Source organism: Labeo rohita, chromosome 19 (assembly GCF_022985175.1).
Source record: "Labeo rohita strain BAU-BD-2019 chromosome 19, IGBB_LRoh.1.0, whole genome shotgun sequence".
In the NCBI taxonomy this organism is placed as follows: domain Eukaryota; kingdom Metazoa; phylum Chordata; class Actinopteri; order Cypriniformes; family Cyprinidae; genus Labeo; species Labeo rohita.
The window spans coordinates 28710776-28720639 of NC_066887.1; the positions used below are offsets into that span (position 1 = coordinate 28710776).

The window sequence follows — 9864 nt, forward strand, 5'->3', positions numbered from 1 at the left end:
TTATACAAGTTAACATCAATTTATCAAAAGTTAAGTTATGTTTAGGGCCCTATGAAATGTTTTAGCATGTCTGTTTATTAAAATGCATAAAATAACTTTTATTTATTTGTACAACAGCCTTATGAAATTCTGTGTTGTATATTTAAATTTTTCTGGTTATCAAATGAAGGCATAAAATATTAATTTATCTTTTAATGAATGAAAATTTTATTTTATTTTTGGCAAATGAAGGGCATACTAATAAAATTTAAAAGATGGAAGAAATATTGTGTAAAAAAAGTTTTATTCATTTTTCAACAGTAGTAGTAGTAGTAGCAGGGGCGTCGCCAGGGCTAATCATTCGGGGCTCGATCCCTGAAAGATTTTTCTCTAGCCCCGAATGTTTTTGTATCACACTATGATTTCCGAGGAATTTTGGAATGAAAGTTTGAATGAATTAATCAAAAGCCGGTCATTAAACTTCAATCAAATCACGATATGGACTAGCATCTGTAAATATTAAGCTGCAAAATACCATTTAAATATGAATGCTGCATGTTCTGCGTGTCTCTTTATGAATGAATGGTGCAGACGCATGCGTGGTTTCCTTTACTACACGCATTGAAGCACACGTGACGCTTGCTGTGATTTCAGTGTCTGTCATAAAAAATGCATGAACAATATCTCCGGAACTGCTCTGAGAGTACTTCGTGAGCAGTTCACTGTTTCATTTGAGTAAAACCAGTGTCATATACTCACAGAAATGTAAAGGTATTCACTGCAACCCATCAAAATAAAAGTCTGGTTTAGCTTGTAGACGTTGTGCCAAAAATATATTACTATCATTCAGTAGAATGTACGTACATACAGTACTACTACCACTACTACTACTGTTGAAAAATTTATAAAACTTTTTTACACAATATTTCTTCCATCTTTAAAATTTTAATAGTATGCCCTTTATTTGCCAAAAATAAAATTACATTTTCATTTATTAAAAGATAAATTAATATTGTATGCCTTTATTTGATAACCAGAAAAAGACGGACATTTAAATACACAACACAGAATTTCATAAGGCTGTTGTAGAAATAAATAAAAGTTGTTTTATGCATTTTAATAAATAGACATGCTAAAACATTTCACAGGGCCCTAAACATAACTTAACTTTTGATAAATTGACGTTAACTTGTGTAAGTTAAAACAAAAAAAAAAACAGAATTTGGAAAAAAATAAAATGGAATTTGGTTAAAAAAAACGGGGCCCTATTTTTGCATGCAAATATGTATTTGTTACAGTTGTAAATACATTTTCAATCGTATTATTTTATTTGTGTAATGTATTTTTGTAAAGTTATAATTTTGTTATAATACTTCGATATGTTTGCTATGTGCAGTGATTACTATTTACTATTTTTCATAGTGTAACAACATTGTTTTGTGCCACTGCTTTGGCAAAGTATCTGTCAAATGAACTAAAATCACAATAAGCACAATATGACTTTGCTGATGTTTTCAGAGTATCAGAAGAGGGGTGAGTCAGGTCATCAACATTTTTTCTATGTTCAGTTTGCACACTGAACATAGTTTAACTTGGAGCTCTTATTATTGAACTCTCTAGGTGCACCAGATTTATACAAGCAATTTATACACTTTTTAATGTTATATTTTGTAATATAGGCATTGTTTTATTTTTATACAATGTTTTTTTTTTCATCCAAAATATTTTGAGGAGACACTGCTTTCCTTGCCTCCTCAAATGCTATATATATAAAATATAAAATCATAGCCTGTTTTCACAATCCAGTTAAATTGTGTCCTATTTTGCGCTGAATATTGTTTTTATTTTGACGGCTAAGTGACGATGTGTTTTGTGATCTACATTTGATCTTCAGCATTTAAAGACAAACCTTTAAATGAAACACGAGTTGTTGGAACAAATCTTGATTAAACAGCTTGTGTTTAGTCGCTGCCCGTGGCATTGTTCTGTTCCAAAAAACGCTTTCTGTTTGTGGTGAAATGCTATTTTGGGACTTGAAATAACATTTGGGTTTGGAAAGTGAAAACTTTATTTCACCAAGTCTTACGTCAGTCAGGAGGGACTATGAATATTTGATGATGCAAAGCTAAACATTTGGGCTCGGCATATAAAAAAACGCTTGACATTTGCCTTTGCGGTTGTGATAGCGACTGTTAAATCATCATTACCCAAACAGACGGCCGTACCTGCCGCCTCTCAGAGCTTAAACTGAGTCCTCGGAGAGCATCGCTGCCGTTCCTGACATCTACAGCTGTCCTGTCAATGCGAGATTATTTATCTGTGCGGGACTCGTCCTGCAGTGAGCTGCTGTAGTCCTGCGGGGCAGGCTGTCTGTCTGCATGTCATTGACAGAGGCCCGCAGGGACCACATCTCCCAGCATGCCGCTCTCCGGGGACGGGGTTCGTATGACAGCTCTGCCTCCGGCGCTTGAAGAGACACAGAGAACTCCTCATCGTGATAGATAGCGACAGCTGAGAGCGTGTGAGAGAGATGCAACTTTCTTCACGATCAGTCACACATAATCTGTATTATTTACTCTTTCTTCTTTAGTTTTAGTGAGAGTTCAGTTATGATCTGCTCTGAGATCAGTGCCGCTGCGTTATGGGTTGCCAGTGTTGCCAATCTTACAGATGGTTTTTGTGGGTTTTGTTCAAACTGATGTGATTTTCTCTTCCTTGGAGCATAATAGGAGATCTGCTCTTTTTACTCATTGAATTTGGACTGAGGTTGTCGAGCTGCAACTATTTAAAAAATAGTTAGTACCTTTCAGAAGTTTGTGGTCAGGAATTGTAATTTTTTTGATGATTTTGAAATGATAATAATGATTTCTTAATAATGAATAATAGTGATCTCTTATTCTTACCACAGCTGCATTTATTGATCAAAATTACAGTAAAAATACTAATATTGTGAAATATTGTTATGTTTTCTATTTGAATATATTCAAAAAAAAAAAAATATATATATATATATATATATAGTTTTTTTGCTTTCAATAGGTTTTTTCTACATGTTTTAATAATTGTATTTATTTTTTTATTTATTTACTTATTTATTTATTTTTATCAGTTCTTCTATAGATGACTTCTTGTTAATTCATAAAATTTTGTAATGTCTTTTGTAATGTTGTCTTTACTCTCACTTTTAATCAGTTTAATGCATACTTTCTGCATAAAAATGTAAATTTAAAAAAGTAAATAAAAAAAATATTACTGACCCCAAACTTTTGAACAGTAGCGTATATATATTTGAGTTTTCTATTTTTGTTTTGTTTTGGTTTATTTTTTATTTATTTTATTTTATTTTATTAACAGTTCTTCTACGGACTTCTTGTGTTAATTCACATACAAAATATTGGAATTATTCTTTTCCTGAAATGATGGTTCATTTTTCTGAGTCACACTATAATCACAAAAGCAAAACTTTATACCAAAGATATTTTTTATTTATTATCATTTTTTTTTTTTTTTTACAATTTTTTCAGGATTCTTTAAATAGAAATGTATTTCCCAACGAACAGTATTTATTTAAAATATAAATCTTTTGTAACATTGTAAGCATTGTCTGCTTACAGTAGGTTATTTTCTACTCGTTTGAATAATTTATTTTATTTTGTTTTATTTAACAGTTCTTCTACAGACTTGTTATTGTGTTAACTCACATTCAAAATGTATTATTTTCCTGAAATAATGCTTCATTATTCTGAATCACACTGTAATCACAAAAGCAATATTTTTACTGATGAAGTGTTTAATATTTGATGGTATTGGTTTTTCAGTACCTGCATGCTCAGTCATTTACATGCTGGTAGCTTCGCACCGTTTCACATTTCAAGCTGTTTCATTCATTAATAGTGGTGAGATTCAAATCATTTTTAATAAATCACGCAGTGTGTAATGAGTGCTCTGTGTATATTTATATTTGATGGCTTTATGAACCATTTGAAGGCGAGGTGATATAGTTTTGAATAGAGAGTTTGTCCTTAAAGTTTGAGATTCGTACAGTTTGTATTTTTGGTCAAAGAAATGTGTTTGTGATGTTATGACTATGATGATTTCTGAATGACTTCTTATTGCGGTTTAGTTACAATAAATGTGCTGGGTGAGCATTGCAAACATTAAAGCATGTGTATACAGTGTTTCAAAAAAGAAGACTCGTTGTTTTGGCTAAACGTCTCTTGTCTGTCTCTCTGTTTGTCTCCAGATGTTGTGGTTAACGGAAAGCCTTGTGACTGTGACGTGATCGCTGACTGCAGGGTCGGAGACGCTGTGCCGCTAGAGGTGAAACTGACTAACCGCAGCAAAAGTGCAGTCGGACCGTTCTCTCTGACCGTCGTCCCCTTCCAAGACTATCAGAACGGAGTCCAAAACTACGACCTGCAGGATGCCGTCACTTTCATCGGCTCCAACACTTTCTACATCAACACGGTGAGCCAATGACACACGTAGTAAAGCGCACAGCAGCAGGACGCTGTCTGAGCCGGGTCACATCCTTTACTTCTGAGGGGCGTTTAGCTTTCAATCACAGTCAAGGTGTTGAAGGTCCACTTACATACTGTATATATTGATCTAGGTTTTATGCAACAGAAATGTACTTTCCCATGATCATTTTCTGTCCTTTGTAACACTCTTGGGGTGTTATTATAACCAGGGTTCGAAATTAAATCATTTTGGCGGGTATTGATAAAAACTTACCAGCCAGTTTGGCCGGTGATGCATGAGCCAATCATGCAAATCATGTCAGAGCCGCTCTGGGTCGTTTGTCCCCTCCGTCCTACATTTCACATGAACACTACACTACAGGTGACGTTTTAGATACCTATTGGCAGCAGCGCGCAGATACAGTACGCTTCGGTTTGCGGGTCCAATCAACGACGACAAGAGCGCGAAAATACGAACAAGAAATGGGAAATATCGGATGAGCAAAGAGGACTGAGCTGGACAGCGAAATAAGCTAAAATCAAAATGCTGCGGTGGTTAGGACAGACGTCAGGATCAGGAAGAGGTGAGAAGAGGAAGGAGGCAGAAGATGAAAATGTTGACAGAGCGTGCGAAACAAAGAGAAGGAAGTTTAGTTGTAAATGGCAGACAGGTCGTCATTGGCTAGTGTTTGATAGTAAAAATGCGGTCATGTTTTGTCAGATTTGCCGTGAGTACACGAAAGAAAAAAATAAAACTAACAGTTTCGTGGTGGGGACCAGTAATTTTAACTGTATAGTTTGTTGTGTGTATTGCACTTTCTGTGCGTTTTTCATGCACTGTTAATAAAATGATCAAATTTTCATTCATTGGCATTCATAATCTCTTATTTTCACCATGTAAAAATTTGTCTAATGGAAATTCTGATTTAAAATTCTGATAACTTTCTGAAGTTACCAGCCACTTTGGCTGGTGATCAAAAAAGTTAATTTCGAACCCTGATTATAACTGTTATTATAACTGTTTATTATTACTACTAATAATATTAGAAGTAATAGTACTAGTAGTAGTAATAATAATAATCTAATAATTGAACATTTATTTATTTATTTATTTGTACCAAAAAATTACATGAAGTCATAAACCTTTAAATTAAAATGATTTTAAGATAATCTGAAGCATAAATTCTGTCTCTTGCACCCAAACTATTAACTGGTAGTGTATCGAAATTATGACAGAAATATATAAATGCATAATATATGTAATATTACATGACAATTTTCTAATATTATATTTGTTTATTAATATTATTAATAATAATAATAATAATAAATGTAAAAAAAAATGTAAAAATGTAACATGTAATTTAAATGATTAATTTGTACAAACAATAATTACAAGCACTAAATCATAAACCTTTAGATTAAAATGTTTTTAAGATCATGAGAAGTATAAATATATTTATATATATCCGAATTTTTAACTGGTAGTTCATGTGAAATTATGTCAGAAATGTATAATTTAATTATATTATATTATATTATATTATATTATATTATATTATATTATATTATATTATATTATATTATAACAGTTTTTTAGCCTGGTTCTCATAAGAGTACCTGGAGATTTGGTTTGGTCCTCACACTGGACTTTTATTTATTTATTTTTTATGCAATAAATTATAATTTTTAAAATAATAAACAGAATAATAAAGTGTGGAAATACTATTAGATTTAAAAAATAAAAGGGAGTATTAAATATAATATAATATAATATAATAATTATAGCTATAATATGTATAAAATCTTACCCCCCTCAAAAAAAAGTAGATTAAATCACAAATAAAATGGGTCAAAGTGAGATCTGAGCCCAATTTTAAGAGCAGAAACAATGAATTCCTGTTCACTCTGTTCACATACAATGGTCTGAGTTTGGTTATTTTAAAGAGGACGGACTGTCTGCTTCTGCAGCTGTAAGACTTTTATTTGCTAGCCACAGGACATATGTGTGAGGAGTGTGTGGGTTGCAGTGCTGAGGTCAGCAGGTGTTTGAGGAGTGTGATGTTCTCGTCCGCAGGTGAACCCTACAGAGAACTCAGTGTGTGTGGGAGCCCTGCTCTTCTTATACACCGGTGATTTCTATCTGAACATCAAGTTCCAAGATGACAGCACGGCCCGCGACTTGCCGCCCGCCTGGTTCTGTCTGCCCAGCGTCCACATCAAAGCCCAGGAGCCCATCGAAGCGGCCGCCTGAGCCTCTGAACTCTGACCTTTGACCAGACCGACTCAATAGGCTTTTGTGAGGGACCTGGGAGAGAAATCTGCTGTTATTTAGACGACTACTGAGCTGATCTGGATATTTATTGAGTCAAGAGCGAGTGCAGTTCTAGTATATGGAGCTTTTAGAATTTGAAGATTCAATTTATGCCGAATTCTCCACTTTAACATCCGTTCTGAACCCATGATTCTTCTCTTTAGAGACAGACAAAAGGATGAAGAACATTTTTCAGGTAACCACTAAGTGAAATCATCTAAGGAGGTCTTACAATTTAGTTCTGAATCGTTCTTTTTAAGTGATCGTGACTGTGGAGAAATGTAAAATGTGCTTGACTGCACAACCACTTCATGCTTTCAATGCATAAAACTGATGAACATGTTTCCAGCTCATATTTCATCCCAAAAAACCACACAGGAAATATATATATATATATATATATATATATATATATATATATATATTAGTGCTGTCAAATAAAAGTCTATGTTTACATAAAATGTGTGTGTACTGTATTTATTTATTATGTATATATAAATACACACACATGCATGTATGTAATTATGTGTAAAAATATATATGTAAAATTATGTAAATGTATACATATATTTATATTTACATATAATTTATATTATATGTACATATAAATATTTTCTTAAATATATACATGCATCTGTGTGTATTTATATATACATAATAAATATACACAGTACACACATATTTTATGTAAAGTCAAACTTTTACTTTTGCATGTGATTAACATGCAGTTGACAGCCTTAATATATATATATCTATATCTATATCTATATATATATAGCATTATGAAATTATTTTAATGACAATTAAGAACTTTTTCCTCTCATTACTGTGATGTATTTGGACTTTTTTTTATAATTATTTAGTTTTTGTAATTCTCATAATTGTAAATGGCGATTCTCAAAATTATATTGCTGCAAAATATTTTATTTTGCAATAATATATACAACAATAATTTGATTATCACATTTAAAAAAAAAAAAAATATATATTGTAATAAATTATAAAACAGCCTTAATTAACAAATATACACTGTAAAAAACAATTTGTGGAGTCAACTTAAAAAACTTTGTTACCTGGCTGCCTTTAAAATTAAAAGTTCAGTCAACTCAAAAAGTTTGGTCAACTTGAAATGTTAAGTTGTACTAAGTATATGTGAGTTGATTCAACTTAAAATTTTAAGGCAGCTGGGTAACAAGCCCAGCTTTTAAGTTTACCAAACCACATTTTTAGTTTAGTCAACTCAAATATCCAAGTTGTGACTTAGTACAACTTAACATTTCAAGTTGACTAAACTTATTTGAATTGACTGAACTTAATTTTAAGGCAGCAGGGGAACAAATTATTTTAAGTTGACTCAACAAGTTGTGTATTTTTTTTTGGTTTTGTTTTTTACAGTGTAATCATCATGGATTTAATTTTAATTTTATTGGATTTTGCATTGTAGTAATGAGAGTTGTAGGGGACATGTTCTTAATTGTTATAAAACATAAAATAAAACATAATTTACCATTTCCTTCTTTTGATTTCGGGCTGGGATATATCCTGGATATGTTCTTGGCAGGTTTAGAAGTGCATGTAAATATGGGTTACACTTGTCACAATATTTTCATGTAGGAATGTAGCTTTTAGCACATTTGGGTCAGTTTTTCTGGGGTTGATGCATAAATGGTTTTGTGACGGCATGTGGGAACCACGACTTTGATTCACGTTTATATATTTATGAAACTGGTTTAGTCTGTTTAAAGTGTTTGCTTATGAATCTGATGTCAGCTGATTATCTTAATGTCTCTATGAATCTGAGCGAAAGATTGGAATGTTGACTTGACTTTGCAGTTCTAAAAATTTAATAAAATATTGATTAAATGTTAATTAAAAACTCAATATACAATTAAAATAATAATATAGTGGTTTGAAGAGTTTTTCAGGACCTAAGACTGAACTTGACAGGATGTGAACATGTGCTGGTTTTCACCTCTTATTTTTCCAGGAACTGAGGTTATTTTTTTACTGATTTCTAGCAACCGATGATTGCTGGAAATGTGATAATAATGCTTTTATTGTGGTGTGGTCCAGCGGTGATAATGCAAGAGGCGGTTGAAACGGTCTACATTATGTGCTGTAATGGTAAGTGATTGCAGTTGCAGTAATTCAATTAGCATTAAACGTCCGCTCAGGGATTTCAGCGCTGAGATTGTCTAAAAGTCCATCTGACCAAATTGTGTCTCTAAATCACAGAATCATTAATGCAAGACTTCATTTGCTTTTAAAATGATTCATCTAAACGTTCAGATAGTATTACAGATAATAATGTAATATTACTGCCTAAGAGTATTAGGGGGAAAAAAGTTTAGGTTTTGGTTGCATTGTCATAAAAAACGAGTTGACGGTATATTTTACAGTATATATTGGAAAAAAATACATAAACCACACTTAACGAGATGCTGCTTTCGGAGCAGAAACTTAGTGTCTTACAGTATATGAATTACAGTAAGTAATAGGTAATTTATTAGATAATTGGTAATTAAAAAAATTGTTAAATGGAGTTCATTTTTATTTCATATTTATCCATAATTAAATAAAAAATTTATTTTTTGCATTATGAAATTATTTTAATGACAATTATGAGCTTTTTGCATTAAGTCTCATTACTGTAATGTGTTTGGTCATTTTTTTAATTGGTTTGTTTTGAAATTCTCAAATACTGCAATATTTGTGTTGTTTTGCAATAATATACACTACAAAAGTTTTTGAACAGCAAGATTTTTAATGTCAAGGCTGCATTTATTTGATCCAAAATACAGCAAAAGCAGTAAAATTTTGAAATATTTAAAATGACTCTTTTCTATTTTAATATATTTTAAAAATGTAATTTATTCATGTGTTCAAAGCAAAATTTTTACATCATTACAGTCTTTAGTGTCACATGATCCTTCAGAAATGCTGATTTGTTCTTCAAGAAATATTTATTACTATTATTATTATTATTATTATTATTATTATCAATATTTAAAACAGTTGAGTACATTTTTTTTTTTCAGGATTCTTTAATGATCAGAAAAATCCAAAGATCAGCATTTATCTGAAATAAAAAGCTTTTGTAACATTATACAC

General features: G+C 31.7%; 1 protein-coding gene across 2 annotated transcripts in view; it reads left to right on the forward strand.

The window, feature by feature from the left end:
• trappc9 (trafficking protein particle complex subunit 9) overlaps window positions 1-8685 on the forward strand; it is a 275482-nt gene extending 266797 nt beyond the window's left edge. Inside the window, exons 22-23 of one of the 2 annotated variants that reach the window (XM_051136711.1) lie at window positions 4223-4446; window positions 6517-8685. In XM_051136711.1, coding sequence (XP_050992668.1) covers window positions 4223-4446; window positions 6517-6693 — 401 coding nt within the window. In that variant the 3' untranslated portion in view covers window positions 6694-8685. The remainder of the gene's footprint in view (window positions 1-4222; window positions 4447-6516) is intronic. The other variant, XM_051136712.1, reaches the window with a different exon arrangement.
• Window positions 8686-9864: the final 1179 nt, after the last annotated feature.